The following is a 24,627-nucleotide window of genomic DNA, read 5'->3' on the forward strand; positions in this document are numbered from 1 at the left end:
CCTGTCTCTGTCCATGACTGTGTGTGTGCATGACTGAGCATGTGTGTATATAGGAGTGAGTGAAAAGGTGAAAGGACCAGAGATGTGAGGTCAGTTGACGTGGACATGGCGTGCAGATCAGAGATGGAGCTCAGCACAGTGTGGAAAGAACTCAGTAAGTACGTTATTAAAATACAAAGCAGCTTGTTTAATTAGAAAACATCTTTCATTTCATTTTCTGGATCCATAATTGGAATATAAGTACCAACAAAGTTGAAATTATCTGTTTGTAGTCTGAAATTTCTGTTCTATGCTTTACACTTGAACAGTAAATGTGTTTTTCCTTTTACACCAGAGTCACTGGCAAGACTATCCACATGTGTGACAATCTGTTTCCTGGACTAGGCTGTGCCAGGACTTGGTCTGGCCCGCTGGTCATGGACCATTTGGAACTTGCGCTTATCTGCACTGGGCACAGTGCCCTCCATCCAGTCCCACTGCAGCGAGCTAAAGCCCAGCAGCTCAGTGTTGAACAATGACTGAAACAGCAATGTGCTGACTCCTGCCCCGACCCACAGGCCCATCTGCTTTTCAGCACCAGCATGTATAAATAGGTCAATTTACTCTGGGGTGTGGACATCGTTTTTGTGGAGCCCCCTGTGAGCACTGCACTGCTATTCTTTGGGGCCGGTCAGGTAAGCCCTCCATCTCAATCCATTCATCCTATAGACCTGTGCAGACCATTGTCACTTTACATTTCTGTGTCTTTTGTCTTCGTTGTTTTTGCTGAGCCACATAAATGTATAGACTGAGGTTAGACATGCACATGCATACACATACTGACCATGCATTGGGAGAACAAGCAGCATTGTGTCAACATCAACAGCTGCATCATCAAGTGTGAGCATGCAGTCAGCTTCAAGAAGGGTTTCATACCCAAACAGATGACATGCAATTGTTGATACGTTCTTTTTTATAGGTCAAGATTCTATCTACTGTATGAAACATGCTAACACAAAGAATATTAATAAAACGTTCGCGTGTAAGAGGTGACAGGTTGTGTTTGAACTGTGTGATATTTTCCTTAATAAGCCTTTAATATTGACATGGTTCTCCCTGCTCTCTACACTAAAGGTAAATCAGCATTCAGACACACAGTAGCATGGCTCTGAATAACCCCACCCCACTGGGACCATGGAAGGTGAGTGTGATGTCTTCGCCATGGATGATTAACGAAAGCTGATTACATTCTTTTTGATTTCATGCCTGGCCTGATGATGTCAATGATGTGTGTGTCTGTACACACATCAGTGTGTGCGTATGGCATGTGCATACTACATGTATGCATTTGTGTCCTCTCCAGATCACAGTTTATGACCAGGAGAACTTCCAGGGGAAGCGTCTGGAGTTTACCTCAGCCTGCCAGAACATCATGGAGTGTGGCGTTGACAACATCCGCTCCCTCAAGGTGGAGTGTGGAGCGTAAGTCAAACAAAAAGCTCTGCAGAATATTTCACACACGAGGAAACTATCTACATTAAACAGATCTACCTGTCAATACATTTATATTCAGCAACAATTGAAATGCAAAGCAGATCTAATATCTGATAATCAGTCTGTTTTACAAGTGTCCTAATGGTCCTGAATGTTGTGTACATGTGTCTGTCTGCTTGCTGGAGACAGCTGGGCAGGATATGAACACTCCAGTTTCTGTGGACAGCAGTTTGTGTTGGAGAGAGGAGAGTATCCTCACTGGGAGTCATGGAGCGGCAGCAACGCCTACCACATTGAAAGGATGATGTCCTTCCGCCCCATCTGCTCTGCTGTGAGTTTCTGTCCCACTCCAAAGGCGCCTGTTTCCCCTATATCTGACTTCTCACGTGTCGCCAGTTAAAAAGCACTACATTTTGACTCATCAAATTGACTAGCTTGGTTTCTTGTGTGACAAGCCTACAGAGTGACTTATGTCAACTGCTGGTTGCTGCTAAAAATAGACTATAGTGCAGTGTGATCTTATGCACTATAAGAATTTGCACTTCCCACACAAATTAGATGTATATGGTAACTTTTTTTTTTTTGCATCATGTTCACAAAGATCCACAAGGAGTCCAAGATGGTGTTGTTTGAGAAGGAGAACTTCATGGGACGCCAGTGGGAGATAAATGATGACTACCCCTCTCTGCAGGCCATGGGCTGGGGCAACAACGAGATTGGATCTATGCAAATTCAGAGCGGCTCGTAAGTCTCAACTTCTGCACTCAGATGGATCGCTCTTTACAGGCTTCTGACATGTGAATGCTAGCATCAACCAACATGCTACATTTAAAACTCACAATATAAGGGATCCGAATATCAGTAATATCAGTAGAGCATCAATCAAAGGATAGTGTCATTGTTTACGCATTCATGAATATGTTGCATTGGATCAAGAGACTTTGTACACTTTGTTTTGCTGTTACACTAACAAACTGCAGACACAGACACCTTCACTACCACCTGATCCCATTCCTCAGGGGGAAATTATTTTTTGATTGTTAGTGTCTCAACAGTGTCTTATTTTACAATTATATCAGGATAAACCCCTTGAGATGTATAATTTTGTATTCAAGGGGGTCCCATATTTCTGTATGGTGTATACTGTATATAGTATGTATAGTATGGCAGTATAGTGCCTAGTATTTTTTCAGGGTTTATTGAACGTTGTAGATGCTCATAATATATTATATTTTATTTATTAGTATATTAGACTCAAGCCTTTTAGTAGTTTTTGTATGTACCTTTTACAGTGTAACCTTTAAGGAAAAATATGGTTGACAGTAGCTCCCATTTCAGTGTTATTTACTTGACTAATCTGATTTAAATCAACTCCAACATATGTAGTTGTATGTCTTGTCAAAATGCATCCATTTATGACTACCCTAACCTGATATTGTCTCTCCACCTTTGATATTTTACTTAGTTTGAATGGAGTGCGCGACATGCTCATAATGATAGTTTTTAAAGAAGCCTACAGTATTCAACTTCTGCCTTCTTCTCACATAGTTTTGAAATGTGGTTATTTTAAATCATTAATCCCTGCTTTCCTTTGCTCCTCGTCCAGCTGGGTGTGCTACCAGTTTCCAGGTTACCGTGGTTACCAGTACATCATGGAGTGTGATCGTCATGGTGGCGAGTACAAACATTACAGAGAGTGGGGCTCCCATGCTCAGTCCTTCCAGGTGCAGTCGCTGCGTCGAATCCAGCAATGAGACCCGCTGCCTCCTCTCCCAACCTCTCACTCTTGACCTCCTCCGGCTCCTCTTCCTCCTCCCCCCTTCACCCAGTCATTCCAAGCTTTAGCCAGCTCTGTCACACCTTGGTAAAGGCTGACACTTTGCTGGTGCTTCACACTCGAGATGTTTACCGCACTTTTGTTTTGTTCTGTTGCCAAATGAAAATAAAGAGAAATGATGGAAAGAATTAAGGGAAAAAACAGTCACAAGAGAAGCTCCTGACTGACGCCCCACTGAGAAAAGAAAGAGGAAATTAAAGGCCTCAAGGTGGAGATATCACTTAGAATTATTGCTTCTCATATTTGTGGGTAAAGATGGTGCTACCAGTGATCAATAAAGAAGGGGCAACTTAAAATAAACATAAATACAAGAGTCTGCTGCTAACCTCCATGTGGTCAGTTGTGATTTATTTCCAATCTTTGCTTTTGGAAAGTTTTATGTTGCAGTACACTTACACTATGGCTTCTCCATCAATACCTTAAACACAAAAAGGGGCTCACAAGTCCACATGAAGCTTGCTCTAAAGCTGAGTAGTGTAATTATTCTATTGCCTGGTGTAGTCATTTTAGGAAGTCTTAAAATATGCAGTTTGAGATATGAAAATAATGCGCACATAAACGCGACCAACACGTAGTCAGCGCATGCGCATTGTGAGCATATCATCCTCTGGCATTGTTGTAACAGAGGAAAAGCTCTTAAATACTTTAAGTATTTTACATCAGCAAAAAGCACACATTTTTAAAAATGCAAACAAGTTTGATTTATTGTGTTTGGCTGGTTGCTCTACCTATACACACAATAAGAACCATTGCATACTGATAATAGTTAAGAGCATAACAGCATTGATAAGAAAACCACAGAGTTAAATTTATTTTCCCTTAGAGCCTTAATGTTTTATTTAGGGAATGAGCAGTTAGAACATTTTGACTCAATAATCTTTAAATTGGACCAAAACTCAGCTCCTCCTAAGATAAAGAGTTGCAGACCTTCTGCTACATTCCCAGCAAAAAACATAAGGGTCTCATAAGCATAAACACCACACACTTATAAAGTTTGTGAGATATTTAGTGGGTGGCTATGCAGCCTCAGTGTAAGCTTGAGTAGTCTGAAGCTTGAGTGAAAAAGGGTTCAACATGGTCTAAAACTATTATAGGCATATTTATTTTCTTTTACCAATTCCTACAGTGCAATTAATAGTGCAACAGAAAATAGCTTGACAATATTTCCTGTGGCCATAGGAAAAGACTAAAAAACAGTAAACCTTTCAGGAGTTTTGAGTCATAAAACATGCAACTCTGACATGAACAGTAGTACAAAATTACATCCTATCAGCAGTATATTTCCCAGTGATAGCCCCAGCATGTTACTTTACACAAATATATTCATATGCAGTACAAACTACAAATTTGGCATTATACAAGTTCAAGTCAAGAGATGTATAATAGAGAAAGAAAGAAAATATTTTAAAAAGTTAATATGTATAATAATAAATAAATTATAATAAAGTCAAACAAATAGGCATAATAAATAAATAAATAAATAAATAGGGGTGCTACAGGAGATGCCACTTAGACATTGAACTTATAACATAAAGCCAGAATGGTATGAAGCTATTCTTTTATTTAAAAATGTGAAATAAAATGCTTTTTATGTCGTTGAAAAAACACAGAAAACAAACAAACAAACAAACAAACAAACAAACAAACAAACAAACAAACAAACAAACAAACAAATATCTGTTCTGAAGGATTCACTACCTTAGTTAGTGGGGATAATTATACATTTCAAGTCGCCAAACCCGTTCAGATGGTATCAAATTGATTACCGTGGTTTATTTGGAGGATATTAACGTGTGGGTTATTATTGTGGAAATTCGGGCAAAAAAAATCTGAAATCTCTGCCGCTCCACCTTAATGTGACGTCACCATAGAGCCCCGCCCCTGTGTGATAAGCGGAAGTAGATGGAAACAGGCAGGCCAGCCAGCTCTGGCAGCGAAAATACGCCTGTCGCTTGGGAGCCAAACTCTTCGTACCTGGTGTTTGTTCTTTAATTTGAAAGTCCGAATGGTGTAGAAGTAGACGATACATCAACATGTTGAAGAATTGGGAGTATCTCTCGAAGACGCCGAAACTCCGTCTTTCACTTTTCGCCGTTCTTCTTTTTCTTGTTGTCTCCCTTGGTGACGCCAGGCTACGCACACGAAGCGCCAGCACCTCGCAGGAGGAAACGGTAGAAACTTACAACAAATACTACAATTATGTTGACCTGACCGGGCGTTTAAAGTCTTTAGCTGAGAAATACCCTCGCGTAGCTAACCTGTCGAGCATAGGTCAGTCTGTTGAGGGCAGAGAGCTCTGGGTGATGCGGATCACCAAGGACCCCAACAGTGACACACCAGGGAAACCCAAATTTAAATACGTCGGGAACATGCACGGCGACGAAACTGTGTCCAGGCAGGTGTTGGTGTACCTTATTGAGTATCTGCTGACTAAATATGGGGAGGAATCGCGTATTACTGAGCTGGTGAACACCACGGATATTTACATAATGCCCAGCATGAACCCTGACGGCTTCGAGAAGTCCAGAGAGGGCGACTGCAGTGGCGACAACGGGGGGCGAAGTAATGCCAAAAACATGGACCTCAACAGAAGCTTTCCTGACCAGTACGATGAGACGCGTGTCAATACAGCTGATGTCCCCGAGGTCATGGCTATGATCAGATGGATCCAGGAGAAAAGGTGAGTCTCTCTCCCCCCCCCCCTCATCTATGAAACACACGAACACTGCACACGTAACACACAGTGTCTATTTGTTTGAGGTATTGTTGCCCAGTGCACAGGTTGGAATGACTTAAGTAAAGTTCATTGATCTCAAAACACTTTTTTTTTTTGGTAAATGTGTATCTCACAGTGGAGGATTTGGAGAGTGACAAGCATTCCTGTCAGAGCAACTCTGTTCTTTGTCTCCTTTATTAAGACCTACTGGGGTAGCAGGTGTGACTCACACAATAACGTCAAGAACTACTGAACTGAGACACCATAATGGCATGGTGTGTAAGACTGAGGTGCACTTAGTTGAGCTAAACAAACAGCAGAAAATCGATGTGCAACTCTTTTCATAATCAAATATTTGTTTTTGTTTTTTTAAAATCACTTTTCAAGCAAAACTGCGTAACATTCAGTGATTCCATTTTCTTGAATGTAATATATGTGCTTGTTTCCTTGTATTATTTGATGGTATACTGAGTATATGTGGGCTCTACACTGCTGGTTGGTCAAAACAAGCAATTTGAAGAGATTACTCTGGGCTTCAGGAAAATGTGGTGGACATTTTTCACTGTTTTTGTACATTTTATAGATCAGTCGATTAATCAAAAACAAGGGGGCGTCCTGGTTGCTGAATATTTGGGGCACATACCATGTAACACAATGTCCACGGTTTGGTCGAATACGTTTATTTTTTTTATTTTTTTACACCTTTCTCTTCTCCCTTGCTTCCTGTCTGGCTCTGTGCTATAAGCTATTCAATAAAGCAAAGCTCTACCCCCTGTGGGCTCTTCATAGTTACTGCAGGGGGGGTACCAAATTATTGTTTGATAATTTTTCAGAAAGTTTTAGCACGTATATAGAAGTTTATTCCATCAATGCAGAAGGTCCAGGGCTCGAGTCCGACCTGTGACGGTCTTCTCCCTCTCTCTCCCCTTTTCATGTCTGAGCTCTCCTATCATTAAAGGCAGAAATGCCCATAAAAAAATCTTTAAAAAAATTTAAATGTCTGAAAATATACATTGATATAAATCCAAGATATTATTTGCAAAGATAAATCAGCCTATTTGTGAAAAAAAAATTACCCAACATTGATGATAGGCTTACTGGCCTACAGGTAAGCTACCCACTAAGGTAGCCATCCACAGATACAGTTAAGCTTAAAGATTAACTGTGCCACATGTATGTTTAGCATTAAAACTTGATGTATAAAGATATGAATATGTCAACATTTATTTTAATAGCTTAATGGGTAAAAGGTGTATCTCAAAATAAAGTCAGCAAGAACTGCTGTCCTGGGACGCCATAATGACAGATGTGGAAGACTAGACATAAACCCTGCATGTTTACGAATACTCATCCAGTTAAAATGGCCCTGCCAGCTCCAGGGCTGCTATGCAGCTTCACGCAACATAATTCTTTCGTTATAACTTTTTATGGATAGGATCCCATTTAAAAAAAAAAAAAAAAAAAAAAAAACTTTATCTTAATAGTATTCTTGCATGCTCATACATTCAACGAGTCATTGTTCACTGTCCGTACTGCCATTTTCTTACCAGATTCGTGCTGTCAGGGAACCTGCATGGTGGCAGTGTGGTTGCCAGTTACCCTTTTGATGACTCAGCCTCCCACCCGCGGCAGGGCCACTACAGCCAGTCAGAGGACGACAGCCTGTTTCGCTACTTAGCCCTGGTGTTTTCCCAGAACCACCCTGTGATGAGGACTGGTGAGCCCAACTGTCCTGAAGCCCCGGAAGAAATCTTTAAAGATGGCATCACCAATGGCGCGCAGTGGTATGACGTGTCTGGTAAGATGATCTTTTTTTTTTATTTTTTTATTATGCCTAGTTTAGTGATTGATGACTAATACTAGAGATGGCCCGATACCATATTTTGCTTCCCGATTCCGATACCTGAACTTGCGTACTGGCCGATACCGAGTACCGATCTGATACCAGTGTGTCATTTATTTTATTATGTTTTAACGACTGTATACTACTATCCCTGTATGGATGTAAACTCTTTGTAACTCATGAACAAACACAAACAATGAACGCCACAGAACTTTCTTTTATTATCCAGTTTGACAGTCAGTTATAACGGAAAAAGAACATAGATAAACTACGTAGATTTTATTTAGGGCTTTATTACGTGGTATCGGATCGGTGCATAAACTCCAGTACTTCCCGATACCAGCGTTTTAGGCAGTATCAGAGTCGATACCGGATAGGGGTGGGGTAAAAAATCGATACAGCATAGTATCGCAATATTTTCCGTTGCAATACTGTATCGATACACAGACGTCAACTATCGATCTTTTATTATATACGTGTTGGTCAGTCTGTCTGCTTGACAATCCTATTTTGCAGCAATAAATCTGAAGTGAGATGAACAAACAGAGAAATGTATCTTTTTAGATAAAACAATGTTGACAGTTTTCTTTTGGGGACATAATTTGAAATTGGGAAAAATTTGAAGCTGAAAAAAAGGTAATAAATTGCAATATATCGCAGAATATTGCAATATCTTTAAAATTGCAATAATATCGTATTGTGACATAAGTATCGTGATGATATCGTATCGTGAGGCCTCTGGTGATTCCCACCCCTAATATCGGACCATCTCTACTCGGAAGTGAGACACCTAGGCTGTGTGTTACCATTGAGATGGCCAAGTGGGATTGGCGAGTCGATTATTTGCATTTCTTTAAACCAATCACAATCGTCTTGGGCGGCGCTAATCTGCAGACACAGTGACGGTGCCTCTGCAAAATAGTCTCAGGAAGGAACTTGTTCAGGTGGAACATTTGCATTGGTTTTCAGTGTACAGTATGTGGATTTGTATTGTGTGCACAAGCGTCAACCTGTTTGAGGAGACCGAGACTCAGGACCAAATGATTGTAATTTCTCATACACTTGGTGTAATAGAGCTTAAGCCATTGTCGTGACTAGGTTTTCTCCCACTGAAGATCACATTTCATAGAGCAACTTGAACTACTTGCTTTCCAGAGCTGCTTAGAAGCAGTGTCCGGTAGCTTTATTTCCTCATTTTATAAGCATAATTAAAATGCAACATGAAGCTAAGTTCATTGTTACTGTGAGAGTACTGTTTCACATCCTATAGCTGCATTGTGTAACTTGTTGGAGACAGTTTAAAGGTTTTGTGAATAAAGCTACATAGAAGAGAATTGACTGATTTTTCATCCACAACATTGGTAATTGGTATAACCCAAACATAATTTCAGTCTCATACTTCAGCATTGGAGCTACATTGTAGCTTGGTTTTGGGTTTGCCAGGTGTCAAAACGCTGACAAAATGTAAGCACTTAAGCTCAGAGTGCTCTACTGAGCATGTTTTTCTGCCAAAGCCTGTAATTACTGAAAGTGTTAGAGCCGTAGACAGGTTTACCATGACAGCTAAGACTGGGCTATGTGTCTGGCCTATGGACTGTTCGATTGAATGCTCTTCTGACTCATATTATATAGACTTTGTGTATCCTCATTTAAGTGTCTTAAATAGCTTAAATTTCCAAAGTTCCATTCAAGCCATTGCCAAATGAGTTGATACAAAGCTAATTAAGACCATCAGCTCCACAAAACTCTCTCTGTATTTCTCAGTATGGCTATGTTCAGAAGATTTTGTCGTCCGTGACCTCCTCTGAAGAATCCATCATGTTTATTTTTTAATCCTCTGTGTCCCCCTTGGCTACTAGCAACCGCGTGGAGGAGGGGTGGGGGGCGGGCGCGTTCGCAATTACGGAAGGCTGTATCATGTGGATGCAACAACAGTGGTGTTGCCATTACTTTGAATTCCTCATGGGGGTCAAAAGAAACTACGCACTATATATAGCTTTAAGATTGATATTATGTCATGACCTGTCACGCTGTCCGTTTACCACCAGGAACTGGAGCTGTATATCATTAACAAAGCCTTTTGCACACACTTTTAAACAAAAATAAAAGTTTGCTGGTACTTATCCGTGTAAACATTGGGTTAAATTGTCATCCTAAATTAAAAAAAAAAAGCACAGTGATGACTGATTAGCGGTTTTAGCTGAAGATTACCTCTTTTATTGTCGCTGTTTCTCAAATAAAACAGCCAGTATTATTCAGGCAGGTTCAGGTTGTAATATAAGCCAGTTATTAAAGCTCTTAGCAGCAACTATGTTCGTATCTCAAGATGAAGATAGACAGCAAAAGTGTAAAACAGTTGAATACACTTGCTTGTATCTGTCTGACATGTCTCAGTGGATGAAATGTCACTGCTAAAACTGGGCTAATGGCAGATGATGGATACGATCAGCACATTGTGTGACATAATGAGTGGCTTAGGCAAAGAGCCAGGACCAGGAGTCAGGGGGACAGGAGATTTTTTTTTTTTTGTGTGTGTGGCAGTCGGGGCTTGAAATAATCATTCAGCATACCATTATCTTGACTCATAATCTTTTGACACATTCTGGTCTCGGAGGGCGTCCTTTACTTTTGGGCTGTAGTTTGGTTTGTGTAACTCTCAGCACATAACTAGGCCACTGTGGTGGTGTTGAAAATGTATATTGTTGGTTGTACGCTTTTCAACTTGTACAATGTTCACTTTGTTGTGTCATTTTGTCATTGATTCAGCGTTTCAGAGTAAAAATGTTTATGGGTCATTTGTTCAAAGCTGTAAACCCAGGTTGTTGTAATCCAGTATGTGTTAAAAAATACACGTCACTGCCTTTAGACATGCAAGAGAACAAGGTCAAGAATATAATTTTACTGTACGGAAATACAGCTCTAGCAGTGATAGTCTGAAGCCCTAAAAGTGCTTTGGGATGTTAAGACCTCTGATAGCTGTACTTTTCATGATCAATGATTACTGTAAACTGCTGACCGTTATATTTCCTCCTGGATTATCATTTTAAATGTTTGACTAAAAATAGTTTATCGCGTTGTATCACTAAACATTAAAAGTCATGTGACGTTATAAACATCCCTGTGCCCTACACAGCAAGTTCAGCTATCAGCTCTGACTATGGCTCCATTGTCTGGCCACTGGTTTCTTGCCAATTCCAGGGTGTGTCACTGGATCCGGTACATAGACAGGATATTTTAGGTTGGGTCTGCCATAGTCTGTCTGTGTGTTTCTCATACTCTGTTAGCATATGGGAGGTGTTTACCTTTTGTAAATGGTACCTGAATCAGTTTGAACAAAGTACTTAAAGTTAACTTTACACAGGATGCCTAAAGTCTTGTGACTGGAGAAAAGGGTTGGTGCAGCTGCGTATGGATTTCCACACATTGTCACAGCCATCAGACCTAGCATTATTTATTCATAAGGGGAGAATTTTTAAAGGCTAAGTTTGGTTTGGTTGACATAGCACCCTGCTGTCTCTGCTGCCACCACAGGGGGTAAAACCTCTAATGAATTACCCTGACACACCACCACAGTCAAAATAAGCTCACAGGGCATGGTCCCCTATTGTCCTGTCTAAATGTTTGTACCCACCAGTTCAGTACTGGGTTTCCCCATTGTGTTCAGTATGGATTACTCAGAAGGTATACAATGGGGATGCCCCTCCTGTATTTATTAAAAATTAAGTCTATTTGTTCTGTCAGACCAATGCGAAAAAGACAACAGAGAAACGCACTGAAACGTGTCTGATGAGCCATTAATAATTTTGAAGTTGCTCTTTACAGTTTATAGTGATTTAACCTGGCAGCCAGTCACCATCGCTAAGTTTCAGACCGCTAAACAGCTGCTGTTTGTACTGGGATGACTCGGAGGAACTTGTGTTTGTGATGTATATTTTGGTACGCCTGCTCTCAGAGCCAAGGCATGTACCACATAACAGCCTGCAGCTTTTCTCTTCAGCTTGTAAGAGATCCACTGTAATTTTCTCTACTGCATTTCCTGTAGTTTTCACAGTCGTTTAGTAATATGACTTTCAGGAAGATCTCATCATCAGGCAAGCAGATCGGATTGTTGAAAAATAGGCAGAAGTATGAATCTCTGGCAATGGTTGTTCAGTGATAGTGCTGTACAAAAGTAAGTAAAGTAAGTAATAAAGTAGGTCGCACAAAGCACTGAATAGAGCACTATGCATGGCACCCCATATAGAACTGTGTATTGCAAAATCTTGGGGTTGTGGATATTAGGTGTTTTGTGTACCACTTTATTAAAGCATTGTAAATACATGTATGTGGACCCCAGGAAAAACATCTTACTAGTCAAAGAATGTGTTTGTTTTTGCTGTGCATCACAGATAGTTAAAGCCCATCGTTTTTGATGTGGTTGATGTCTTCATTATTTAGACTGTTTGGAGGCTGTTTGCTTTGCTAAAGTTATTTGTAAGTGTTTGTGTTGTAGGTGTTTGAGCCCTTTCACTTTGACCGTTGCAAAGTGGCAAAAGGTGGCTGTTTTTACTGGATTCCTGCAGGCAGTCATGGCAACCCTCCAGCCAGGGAGCCTCTGGCTGCCTGCTGTCACTCCAGTGGGATGGCCAGCAGTCAAACAGTATGTTTTACTGTGGTCTTTCTGTTTGCCTTACTGCAGATGTCATGGCTTGTTGCCACATTAAACACTTCCTTTAAACTGTGACATTGAAAAGACAAAGACAAAAATCAAGCCTTTCCAAACAGTGTCTTCCCTGTTAATAAATTGGCCTGGCCCCAGTAGGGTTCAAATTAAGCGAAGCAGAGCATTTCTAAGAATTTACTTTACGATTGTTTACGGTCTTTATGGTTGTACACATCGGTTTTATTCCTGGATTTAGACACATCCTTCTCTTTTATATATGTAATTGGAAGTGTTATGCCATTTTCTAGCATGATTTGTTTATTACATTTTTGGCTTCTTATCTAGGAGGGATGCAGGACTTCAACTACCTCTACGGAAACTGTCTGGAAATCACCATGGAGCTGAGCTGCTGCAAATATCCTCCTTCTTCTGAGCTCCATAAGGAATGGGATCTGAACAGGGAATCCCTACTAGCCTACATAGAAAAGGTAGATCTTTAATCTAAAAAACGGGAGTAATGATACATCAGCATTCATTATAATGTAGCCTTCTGTTTTTGTTTATTTAAAAGGACAATGCCACAATCAAACCCAGCCTGATACCTCTGTCGTACTTGTCCAGTTTAGCAAGATGCTCTTACAATACCGCTGTCTTCCAGGTCCGTATAGGTGTTCGTGGCTATGTGAAAGACGCCATCAGTGGCACTGCCCTCGCCAATGTCAGCATTGTGGTGGCAAGCATTCGCCACAACCTGACCACAGGAAAATATGGGGACTACTACCGCCTTCTACTCCCAGGAACATACAACATCACAGCTGTGGCCCCAGGGTGTGTAATACTATTGAACATCCTTCACATAGCAGGTTTTCAAAAACAGAGGTTATGAGATTTTTTTTTTAATTTACATAATCTGGAAAATGTTGTTTTTTTATGTGTAAAAAAAAAAGCTTTGCCCACACCTATTTGTCAGGTTTCAAATTTCATTGCAATGACAGCACAGCGAGCGGTGCATTCATCTCTGCTTGTTGCCTGTTGCTTGTTGCCAGATCACAATGAACTAAGAAGAAAAAATCTATAATCTTGCTCTTTCAGACTATCAAACAATGAAGCTCAGTCTTCATGTCCCAGACAGCTCTACCCACAAGTGCTGTACTAACTGAATGCATGACATATCTGACTTCTTCATTTCAGTAACAAAGAGTAACTCTAGAGAGGAAAAGTGTGTTTCACAGGTTTATTTGTGAATTACTTCATGGTAGGTTCTTGGTTATTTTAAGGTGAAGTGGAAGAAGTACTTAAGCTTGTGTTTTTTTTCTCTCTACACAGGTACATAGCAATGGCAGTCCACAGTGTCCAGGTCGTGGAGGGCAAAGCCACAGAACTTAACTTTACCTTGGCGCCTGTTGTCAATGAGGCTGCAGGGGGCATCCCTGTGACTACATACTCCATGCCATCCACCAATGATCCAAACCTATCCACAACCACCAACTCTGACTCCACCCAGACCCGGGTGGTTCCTTCTGAGGACAGCAAACACAGTCCTCCTTTACTGCCACCTAAACATCAGCCCATCCAGCCTAAGGAATTTCGTCACCACAACTACGCAGACATGGAGCTGTTCTTGCTCAAGTACAGCAGCGAGTTCCCCTCGATTGTCCATCTTTACAAGATTGGCCACTCCGTGGAAGATCGTGAGCTCTATGTGATGGCCATCTCAGACAACCCCACTGTCCATGAGCATGGTATGCCTTAGAAGTTGATATTAGGATTTGGGATGCTTTTGTTTACATGTCATGTGGTGTGTGCATTCCAGCACCTCTGACATTATGTCAAGGTTGTCTATTAGAAATGTTCACTCTGACCTCCTTTTTTTTGGGTTTCATTGTCAGGTGAGCCAGAGTTTAAGTATATAGCCAACATGCACGGTAATGAAGTGGTGGGCCGAGAGTTATTGCTCAACCTCATCGAGTACCTGTGCCGTAACTATGGTACTGACCCGGAGGTCACTAAGTTGGTCAACAATACCCGCATTCACATCATGCCTTCGATGAATCCTGACGGCTATGAGGTAGCCACTGAGGGTAAGGGACACACATGGAGACACGCTAAGAAGTTCTTACACAGGCAACAGTAAAGTAACACTATCTACACAGTATTGAACCCAAGACTTGTAACATTATGGCAGAGATTTAGGTATTAGATATATTGCTTTGGATACATGAGCAAAGGTGTAACATTACAGACACAAACAGTAATTTGATCACTTGACTAAAATTCCTCAGGTGTATGTTGTTAACTGCTATCAAATGGATGAAACAGGGCTTTCAAAACTAAATTCTAGTGCAGGGGGAAATTTTCTTACATACTCCACGCTTCACCTCATCTGCTGGTTGAAACGGGTTTAGCTGTGCCATTGTGTCTCTGTGAAAACCTTTTGAGTATGGGAAAGTTTCACAAAACACTTCCTCTATCTGCCAATATCTTTTAGCCGATAGCTGCTGCTGATATGTAACAGGAAGTACAGGGGAAGTGGAGCTGAAGTTGTGGTTACAGATGCAGATATATTAAGTGACTATTCACTAGTACTTGTTTCCTCTCAGGTGATATAAAGGGCTACAAAGGGCGCAACAACAGCAACAATTTTGACCTGAACCGCAACTTCCCAGACCAGTTTATTAACATCACAGAGCCCAGACAGCCGGAGACTATAGCTGTGATGAAATGGCTGAAGAGCATTCCCTTCATCCTGTCAGCCAACCTCCATGGAGGTACGGTCTCATTTTGAGCTTTTAGTGCCAAAGAGTGTTGTATTTCAGTATCAGTTCCTCCATTTGATGGTGATCTCTCATATTTATAATTTCAAATATTGTGTATGTTTTGCTTGTTTTATGTATTTTTCCTTAATCTTATTTTAAAGTTACTTCAATAAGCCTAGGTGATTACTGCTATGCTTTTATGTTTTGGCTCTAGAGCCACAGTTTAAATAGATATTAGGCTAGATTATGATAGGTCAACCAGTTAGGCATAATGAAATATACTTTAACCTACAAATGTAGATGTTTTTTTTCTTTTTTTTTACTGGTTTGTCTTATCTCTGTGTTGTGGAATTTAGGCTCCTTGGTGGTTAACTACCCCTATGATGATGACAAACAAGGGCTATCCCGGTACAGCCAGTCACCTGACGACAAAGTCTTTCAGCAGGTGTCTAGAGCCTACTCACAGGTAACTGGACACTGTTGCTGTTGGATTGGTTTCAGGCTGGGATAATGTCTGCTTGTGGTTTTATGTTGTAATTGAAATCAAAATTTAGAGTTGGGACAGATAAAAGCCACTGGCTTTTTGTGAAATCTGTGGAGAGACTAGGTTTGAAAAGTTGACCACAATAGAAATCATTGTTGTGTTCTCACTATGTGATGTGTGTGCAGGAGAATCCTTTGATGCACAAAGGACACCCTTGTGAGGACCTGTACCAGGAGGAATATTTTGAGGATGGCATCACCAATGGTGCCAAATGGTACAATGTTCCTGGTAAGCCTACATCTGTCATCCTCCTTTGTAACTCGACACATTCATTTGTTTTTCCCACAGCCAAATCACCCTTTGTGTTTGAAATTTTTTGAGTTAACTTACATAATCAGCTTTGCCCACATCTATTTGGCTAATTCAAACTTTTTTTTATTTATTTACAAGTTAAGTCAGTTAGTTTGTCTGCAAAAGGTTTATTTAGTAAAAAAAAAAGATTAAGCTACTGTAATTGTAGGATTCAGTGTTACAGATTCTTCAATAGTGGAAACAATATTGCAATTACATGGTGGATATTTAAAATAAATCTGCCAGATTTTGACTCTGGGTTCCTGTGTGCAGTTGATCATGACATTTAATTAACACCACTGTGTGTGTTTACTTTAAAGTTTGAGTTGAAGTGTAAAGGAGCATGTTTTTTTCCAGGTGGCATGCAGGACTGGAACTACTTAAACACCAACTGTTTTGAGGTGACCATTGAGCTGGGCTGTGTGAAGTACCCCATGGCCAAGGAACTGCCACAATACTGGGAACACAACCGACGAGCCTTGCTTCAGTTTATACACCAGGTAATAAGCTCAAATCTTAACATTCCCCTGAGCTTTCTCTTCACTTTACCCAGTTTAGCGTCTACTCATGTTTATGTGGTTATGTGTCTCTGTAGGTTCACAGTGGTGTAAAAGGCACAGTCTCTGACATAAGGGATGGCACAGGAATTCCCAATGCCACTATTAGTGTGGAGGACATAGACCACAACATCACCACAGCTCGTACTGGAGATTACTGGAGACTGCTAGTCCCTGGGACTTACTATATCACTGCTTCGGCCCACGGGTAAGATATGGATTTCAGAAGGAAGAACAAACAGAATTTACCATGACGTCTATGTACTCCTGTGTTATGTCTTCTTCTTCTCTGTTGTCCAGTTATACACTTATGAGGACCTACGTCACAGTCCCAGAGGAAGGAGTAGAGGTTCTGGACTTCAGACTGACACGTGTAAACTCAGACCCTAATGGCCAGTCTCCCAATGGCCCCCAACCCACACAGAACCCATCTGAGAAGGAGTTCCAGAGTTTAATCAAGGACCTCTCTCTTGGCCAGGGTTTGGAGCAGTTGGTCAAGAGCACGGCCACAGAGAACAGCTTCCCCTACAGACGCTACAAAGAGCTGTCCGGCTTTATGAGAGGCCTCACACTTAACTTTCCCCAAATTACATCTTTACGCAGGTATTTGAACCAACCAAAGTAATTTCCTTTTTAAGGATACATATATGTTTGAGATCATACCTCTGTTCCTCTCATCCTCTTTTTGCCAAAAGTCTGTAGACAGTACTGTCCAGATCAGCTCTGTGTTTCATAACTTAACTTATAATACTGCTGTATATTCTGGTTTCTTCTCCTCTGTGTCCAGTTTGGGCCAAAGTGTGGAGGTTAGAACTATTTGGGCTCTGGAAATCTCCAATAAACCAGGAGAAGCTGAACCGTCTGAGCCCAAGATCCGCTTTGTAGCAGGGATCCATGGCAATGCCCCAGTGGGCACAGAGCTGCTGTTGGAGTTTGCTTTTTTCCTGTGTATCAACTATGGCAAGAACCCAGCCATCACCAGGGTGAGTTTTGGGGTGTTTCAGGTTTTCAGGAAACAAGTATATTGATAGCCTGGACTGTATTGACTGTGTTCAGCATGCATTAACTTTAACCTTTTAAAAAGTAGTACATTTTCCTTATAGTAATACACAAAATGCTTTGTTCACTCTCTGAGAAATCCACATTCTTTGAATATCTGGGATTGGGTTCAGTATGTACTGTAACCAGTCCCAGTAAATGTAGAGTATGATTCAGCCAAGTCTGTAATTGTTCAGTCTCTGTTTCCCTTCGCCAGCTGATTAATGAGACCCGGATTGTCATTGTGCCTTCCATCAACCCCGATGGACGAGAACAGGCCATTGAGAAACAGTGCACCTCCACCCAGGGCTTGACCAATGCTCATGGCAAGGATCTGGACACAGATTTCTTTGGTAAGTTGTGTGGATTTGTGTTTGTGTGCATTTGATTTGAGAGAGAGACAAAGAAAAATATTGAATCAACTTATTCAAACTACAGTTGTCAAATATTTGTTATGAATGTCATTGCACATCGTACATACACTTACCATAAAAAGCTTAGCATGTTCTATCCACCATATGTATGCCCCCTTTTTTTAGGCAATGCGTCGCAGCGTGTGGTGGAGGCCCAACCAGAGACCAGAGCCATGATGGACTTGATTCTAGACAAGGCCTACACTCTGTCTGTAGCCCTCGATGGAGGCTCCCTTGTAGCTACCTACCCTTATGACAAGCCTGTCCAGTCCGGTAACACCATTATGCCAAAAACTGCTTTTTGTTTGAATACTTGATTAGATTATTTATATTATATTTGCTGATGAAGGTTTTAAATTCAGTTTATCTAGTGTTTTGAGTTAAAACCACTTTTAGGGCCAGTGCCCAGGGATGGTGATTTGTGTGTTAGTTTTCCTCACCGCTTGAAGATTGACTTGACAAGCTTTTCATTTATAGTTATAGACAAACATTATACATCAGCAATTTTGCAAAGAGTAAGACAAATGATGCACCATCCCATCACTGCTTTTGGCTGTGTGGTTTTATGTTCTTTTTTTGTTTTATTATTCCAGTTGAAAATGAGGGCACATTGAAGTACTTGGCAAGTGTTTATGCCAACAACCACCCTAAGATGCACCTCGGGGACACTGGATGTTCAAATAATGAGCAGAGTATGTAAATCAAGTACTATGAATAATCCCTGTTGTCGTGTTGGTATTGAATCAGTCATTAATAACCACATGGAACTTTTCTGTTACCCAGTGGGCAACACCCCAGATGGAGTTATGAGGGCAGCAGAGAGACAAAGCCACATGGGGAGCATGAAGGTAAGTCTCTCCACTCCAGTGTCTGTGACTTCAGTTACTGCAGTTGGCATCCATGCTGCCACTACATAGTATTTTATCAAGATATAAGATCTGAAATGAAAAACACTTTTCATTTTTCGGTGGAGTTGGACTGTTATTGACAGTTTGTTAAACCATTTTGAGATGCTGAATATTGTATATCATTTTATAATTTTAGTTTTGAGTCAAATCAAATGAGAAGTTAAAGCAAAGCCAGAAATGGGCTTCTGACCCAAACTGTCTCATGTGTCATCTTGTGTACGTGTGTCCTCCCAGGACTTCAGCATGGACTTCGGCCACTGTCCAGAGATTACAGTGTATACTGGCTGCTGTTTGTTCCCTCCTGCTGAGCAGCTGACCCCACTCTGGGCTGAGAACAAGAAGGCTCTCCTAAGCATGTTGGTGGAGGTATGATGCAAGATTTTATCAGCAAAACATGGAGTTGTTTCATGGACTTTTTCTTCATTGCTACATATAGATATTTAACAATTGTATGACTTCTATGCCTTTGTAACCGATTTTAAATTAGATATTTTCAGAGAGTAATGCAGCAGTGTGGAAACTTTAAATGTGTGAGCACTCTAGCTTTAAACAAGCGTTTTAAAGACCTAATATTTAGTTCTCAAATCAAGGATTTAGATTTTTGAGTGAACTGTTTAAGATCATTTTCCCCACTCTCATACAGCCCTAATTTGCCCTCCATTTCTACCCCATCCAGGTCCATAAAGGTGTGCGTGGCGTGGTGAGAGACAAGAGTGGAAAGCCTATTGTTGGGGCGATCATTGTACTGAATGGGGGAGTGAGGGTCTTTACTTCAGAGGGCGGCTACTTTCATGCACTGCTGGCTCCTGGCAACCACAACATTGAAGCTGTTGCTGATGGCTACCAACAGCAACGTCAAGAGGTACACCAATATAAAATATATTATGCATCTAGGAATGTACTAGCTTTCAGAAAGTTGGCCATGATGGGATAACACTTAACAAGTAAATCGAAGTTATAGTGTCTAATTTATATTTTCCATTATGATCACTTGAAATGCATACACATATTCAAATGTTTTGTACCTCAGATAAAAAAAACTAAAATCATGCATTGGGCCTTTGAAACGTTTACATTATTATACATGAACATTTTGAAGATGCGACGTAAGAAGCATTTAATGGGGATGATAATGCAGAGTAAAAGAAGAAGCTTACAATTGTCTGGTTTTGAGTATTGATTTTTATGATGAAGTTTTAGAAAGCACAAATCATCTGTGCCTCAGTGGCAACCACATGTGCTCTGTTGAACAGGTGGAGATCATAAACACATGTACAGTATGTAGAAATAATTTGATATAAGCATTTTATACAAACCAATTAAAAATGCAGCATTCACAGGTTTTGGCCTCATAAATTTTAGTATAGTATCTTTTTTTTTTTTTTATAAAGAGGAGCTTTGTTTTCAATAAACATTTGGAATATAAATTCAGCAGCTACATTACATTTCAAGGTAAACAAAAATAGTCTAAATAAAGTATCAAGAGACAAAAAAAAAGTCACACTCTTATCATAGAAAGTCAGTGGGAAAATATTACTGTGGTTCCCCGTTACTGTCTATATCTAAGAAAGGTGTTGGGCGGAGCACACAAAATCGCTCCATCATCTTCATCGTTCCATTTGGCTGCTCCGAAATTTGAAGTGTGGGGTAGGCCAGCTCTTTAAACAGATGTTCCTTAATGTTACGGCCCAGCTCCAGACTGTAGGCTGCGAGCTTCCCGCAAGGCCTAAAAAGCAGGGGATCCACCACTGAATGATATGTCTGCTGGTACTCTGGTACTGTGAAGCCGTGGATCATCAGAGGTCCTGGCTGGCTAGTTGACATGCTGCTGAAGGTCCTCTCTTCTGTAGTGAGGGCTCCGTCTCTGTGGGATAGTTGGAGATCTGGAAGAACAGCAGCATTCCTTATATACCGGTCATCCGGGAGTTTCTGGGGTTCAGCTTCACTCTGCTCACACAAAAGGTCCAAATCATAATTTGGGGCCAACATGTATTTCCTCTCTTTAATAGTCTCCCCATATTTCTTAGGACATCGAATACTCCGCCGTAGACCATAGGGACGCATTTCATTCCTCTGGAAATTAAAGTGACATTAGTTTCAGTGGATTCAGGTACCTCTGTAGGTTCTTGTGTCATGCTGTCAGAAAAATACCAGCAAACCATATTGGCAATGAAAAAACCCCAAAAGAAATTAGTATCACTTACTCTTTGACAACAACCGTGTGTGTGTTCAGGCAACATTACTGAATCAGGTCTGAAACTACATAGTTTGAAATCCTTGTTTCTTAATTTTTGGGTCTAGTATCCCCATTTGTTTTGAACTGCTCTGAAATAATGACACAGAATCAATGAGAGACTTGTCACACTTGCTATGCAGAAATGTCAAGCAAGTTATAAAAGTGAATTCTGAGATTCTTGTAGTTTACCTCTCAGAAGATAGCTGTGTAATTTAGGATTTTTATGAGCCAGCGCTGAAATCCCATACAAGACAACCTGCACCAGATTATACTAAGCAGTCACACCTGCAAATGAGGCTTGCTAATTAGGTAATTCACAACCACTGTGGGGAGCTTTAGCAGACAGCTAAATGCCTTTTACCTCCACTTAGAGAAACTCCCAGAATGGACGAGATGATGTGGTCGAGCTTGATTTGGATAGATTTTCTTTGTTTTTGCATTTGAGTGTCGTGTAAAATTAGTTAAGAAGTTAAGTTAGTGAAGCAGTTTATATTCAGAGGTTACCACACCCAAACTAAGAATGGCAACCATTTAATTAGTTTGATTCTGATGTTTTGCATATAATTCTCCGATCAGGAATGTTGGTGTTATACTGTAATCCTGATCTGACAATGTTTCCGGAAGGCTCGTAGGTTTATTGAAGGAATTTTACTGTGTTGCAGGTGGTGGTGTCTTCCTATGAAGCTGCTGTCTCTATTATCATTGAGTTTGACATGGACAACAGCATCTTTGGCCTGCCCAGAGAGTTTGTGGTGGCCAGTGCAGGTAAGCATGTCCATGAGAAGGCCTTTTGTAACCAGTGTTAGCTATATGCATTATGGACCTATCCACATAATAATAATAATCCACAAAAACTAAAACCATAAACTTATCATTTTGGCTAATGCAGTGAGCTAAAACAATATCACAAGCTGTAGTTTCATGTTTAGATTCAATGTTGCTATAAAACAAACATCTTATAACAGTTAGCATGCTTTGTAACTCTAATGACGCAACTACTGCTAGTAATTAAAAAGTCTAAAAATTAAACAATTCTCTAAGTGGTTTTTGCCTCCATCTAGTATGCTTGTGATCTTTGACACAGATGACGTGCACTCAATAATTCCCTTTCTGAAATACTGTTGAAGTACACTATAACTCTCCTTTTTAGTTTGTTTTTTTGCGATCAGTTTAAACAAAGACTTTTTTTCTTTGTCGACACTTATGGGAGTGCGATCTTGTTTAGTGGGCTTAATCATCAAAACAAAAATCAATTGTTAGGTGTGTGAGTTTTTATAATGTCCTCCCAGCTAGAAACTGTATTACTGTATGCCGAGTTGTGTATTTCTCTTCCTCCGTGCAGCAGCCTCCATGACCGCATTGGTGGTGACGGCGTGCATCATCTGGTGTGTGTGTGCAGCCAAGTCTAATCGTCAAAAAGATGGCTTCCACCGCCTGCGACAGCACAGAGACGATTATGACGATGAGATCCGGCTGGCCTCCATGGGCTCCAAGAAGTCGCTGCTTGCCCATGAGTTTCAGGACGAAAGTGAAAGTGATGAGGAGACACTGTATGCCAACAAAATCTGAGAACCATTGCACCAATTTGGCTGCTGGCTCAGTATTTCATTTTGATGACCCCCCCTTAAATTTAACCCACAAGGAACATGTTGAACTCTAGAACTCTGTCTCATTGTGATGGAGATATGAGTGATAAAGACACTTTCTTCTGTTATACCAACAAGCTCTAAGGACTTACTCCCAGTCACTCAGTTATTAGTGCTACTAAATTATTACTTTAAGAGCATCCTGCTAGTGTCTGGACTGAAGGGCTTGCTCCATCTCTACCTGACTGGATCAGGAGAAAATGACAAAGAAGGTGATACATGAGGGAAGGTTTGGTCCACGGTGGCCCTCATCCGTCCTTTATAGCAGGTTTTGAGTTCCACAGCTTTTTCATTTCCGAGCCATGCAAGATTGCTCTTTTACCACTGCCTGTCCTGCCTGGCTGAGGGGTTCCAGCCATTAAGTCAAAATAAACTCTTGTTTAGTGGATGTGGAAGAACTCTGGATGGAAGTGCTTAATCTTACATAGTCTCCCCGCTGATATCATGCATTTCTTTCAATACTGCTTTGAGCTAAGAAATTAGAAATGTCTTTTATCCAAGACAGCATTGCCACATTGAAATGTCTCAGTCTTTGGGAGACTGAATCCAACACTGTGCCTTGTCTTCTGTAAAGTTAACAGTCCAGTCGGGCTGTAGTATGTGACAGGAAGCAGCAACATAGTGAATAGATAGTATTTGATCCATCCTATACTCAGGTGGTAGGAAAAGAGAGAAATCCTAAATAAAGGACTGCTGAATTCCAATGGTGCACTGTTTGTGCATAGGTGACTAGAGGCTGGCCAGCCTGGATTCAGTAGTTTTGTATTTTTCCAGTGAGGCAATGTTGTGGCCACAATCATCATAAGAATAAGCTTCTCAAAAGCTTTAAAGCATCAGGGAGAATCTGTTACCAATGAAATGCTTGAACGATACCCTTCCCAGTAAGTGCAGGGTGCTCTAATGTATATGTCTGCAGGCCACTTGCACTAAATGGAAAGCAAGGATTGTCCCATATCATTGGCCAAGAAAATAAACAAATTTCTAAATATACAGTATCTCACAAAAGTGAGTACACCCCTCACATTTTAGTAAATATTTCATTATATGTTTTAATGGGACAACACTGAAGAAATGACACTTTGCTACAATGTAAAGTATTAAGTTTAGAGCTTTTATAACAGTGTAAATGTGCAGTCCCCTCAAAATAACTCAACATACAGCCATTAACGTCTAAACCGCTGGCAACAAAAGTCAGTACACCCCTATGTTAACTTCCCATAGAGGCAGGCAGATTTTTATTTTTAAAGGCCAGTTATTTCATGGATCCAGGATACTATGCATCCTGATAAAGAGATGGTAGAGAGATGATTTTATGGAATCTACCCCATGCCAATCTCTAGGTATGGTGAAGGGTATGCGTTGATGTGGGGCTATTTTAATTCCAAAGGCCAAGCGAACTTTATCACGATGCATAGTATCCTGGATCCATGAAATAACTGGCCTTTAAAAATAAAAATCTGCCTGCCTCTAGGGAAGTTAACATAGGGGTGTACTGACTTTTGGTGCCAGCGGTTTAGACATTAATGGCTGTATGTTGTTATTTTGAGGGGACAGCACATTTACACTGTTATACAAGCTGTAAACTTAATACTTTACATTGTAGCAAAGTGTCATTTCTTCAGTGTTGTCCCATTAAAAGATATAATGAAATATTTACTAAAATGTGAGGGGTGTACTCACTTTTGTGAGATACTGTATAATCCTAAAAAAGAATGTATTTGTTTTCC

At 40.6% G+C, this 24,627-nt stretch overlaps 3 protein-coding genes across 4 annotated transcripts; 2 read left to right on the forward strand and 1 right to left on the reverse strand.

Annotated features, from left to right (window-relative positions):
• Positions 1 to 621: 621 nt before the first annotated feature.
• cryba1a (crystallin, beta A1a) lies at positions 622 to 3,227 on the forward strand. The gene is made up of 6 exons (XM_028572464.1): positions 622 to 674; positions 1,114 to 1,180; positions 1,343 to 1,461; positions 1,663 to 1,804; positions 2,075 to 2,217; positions 3,080 to 3,227. The coding sequence occupies exons 2-6, from the start codon at positions 1,142 to 1,144 to the stop codon at positions 3,225 to 3,227; spliced, it is 591 nt and encodes a 196-aa protein (XP_028428265.1). The 5' UTR covers positions 622 to 674; positions 1,114 to 1,141.
• A 1,955-nt stretch (positions 3,228 to 5,182) lies between these two features.
• On the forward strand, positions 5,183 to 22,872 carry cpda (carboxypeptidase D, a). The gene is made up of 21 exons (XM_028572435.1): positions 5,183 to 5,990; positions 7,577 to 7,824; positions 12,857 to 12,999; positions 13,170 to 13,339; positions 13,838 to 14,253; positions 14,401 to 14,592; positions 15,112 to 15,279; positions 15,624 to 15,733; positions 15,937 to 16,039; positions 16,460 to 16,602; positions 16,698 to 16,867; positions 16,960 to 17,262; positions 17,447 to 17,642; positions 17,915 to 18,050; positions 18,237 to 18,383; positions 18,704 to 18,802; positions 18,894 to 18,958; positions 19,253 to 19,384; positions 19,695 to 19,880; positions 21,917 to 22,019; positions 22,597 to 22,872. The coding sequence occupies exons 1-21, from the start codon at positions 5,344 to 5,346 to the stop codon at positions 22,821 to 22,823; spliced, it is 4,104 nt and encodes a 1,367-aa protein (XP_028428236.1). The 5' UTR covers positions 5,183 to 5,343; the 3' UTR covers positions 22,824 to 22,872.
• Positions 20,307 to 21,557, reverse strand: LOC114551273 (uncharacterized protein C22orf31-like). 2 transcript variants are annotated; one of them, XM_028572446.1, is made up of 3 exons: positions 21,444 to 21,557; positions 21,223 to 21,343; positions 20,307 to 21,091 (listed from the first exon to the last, which is right to left on the reverse strand). In XM_028572446.1, exons 2-3 carry the CDS (start codon positions 21,256 to 21,258, stop codon positions 20,552 to 20,554), a joined length of 576 nt encoding a protein of 191 aa, XP_028428247.1. In that variant the 5' UTR covers positions 21,259 to 21,343; positions 21,444 to 21,557; the 3' UTR covers positions 20,307 to 20,551. The 2 variants fall into 2 exon arrangements, with proteins under 2 accessions (XP_028428247.1, XP_028428255.1); XM_028572454.1 differs by having other exon boundaries at positions 20,307 to 20,965; positions 21,223 to 21,557.
• Positions 22,873 to 24,627: the final 1,755 nt, after the last annotated feature.

The sequence above is a fragment of the Perca flavescens genome, chromosome 3, assembly GCF_004354835.1.
Source record: "Perca flavescens isolate YP-PL-M2 chromosome 3, PFLA_1.0, whole genome shotgun sequence".
Classification (NCBI taxonomy): Eukaryota; Metazoa; Chordata; class Actinopteri; order Perciformes; family Percidae; genus Perca; species Perca flavescens.

Coding starts and splice junctions, on each gene's coding strand:
- cryba1a (XM_028572464.1), top strand. CDS start 1,142: ATGGCTCTGAATAACCCCACCCCACTGGGACCATGGAAG. Junction 1,181..1,342: donor CCCCACTGGGACCATGGAAG/GTGAGTGTGATG, acceptor TGTCCTCTCCAG/ATCACAGTTTATGACCAGGA. Junction 2,218..3,079: donor ATGCAAATTCAGAGCGGCTC/GTAAGTCTCAAC, acceptor CTCCTCGTCCAG/CTGGGTGTGCTACCAGTTTC.
- cpda (XM_028572435.1), top strand. CDS start 5,344: ATGTTGAAGAATTGGGAGTATCTCTCGAAGACGCCGAAACTCCGTCTT. Junction 19,385..19,694: donor TCCTAAGCATGTTGGTGGAG/GTATGATGCAAG, acceptor TACCCCATCCAG/GTCCATAAAGGTGTGCGTGG. Junction 22,020..22,596: donor GTTTGTGGTGGCCAGTGCAG/GTAAGCATGTCC, acceptor TCCTCCGTGCAG/CAGCCTCCATGACCGCATTG.
- LOC114551273 (XM_028572446.1), bottom strand. CDS start 21,258: ATGTTGCCTGAACACACACACGGTTGTTGTCAAAGA. Junction 21,092..21,222: donor CACACGGTTGTTGTCAAAGA/GTAAGTGATACT, acceptor TTTAATTTCCAG/AGGAATGAAATGCGTCCCTA.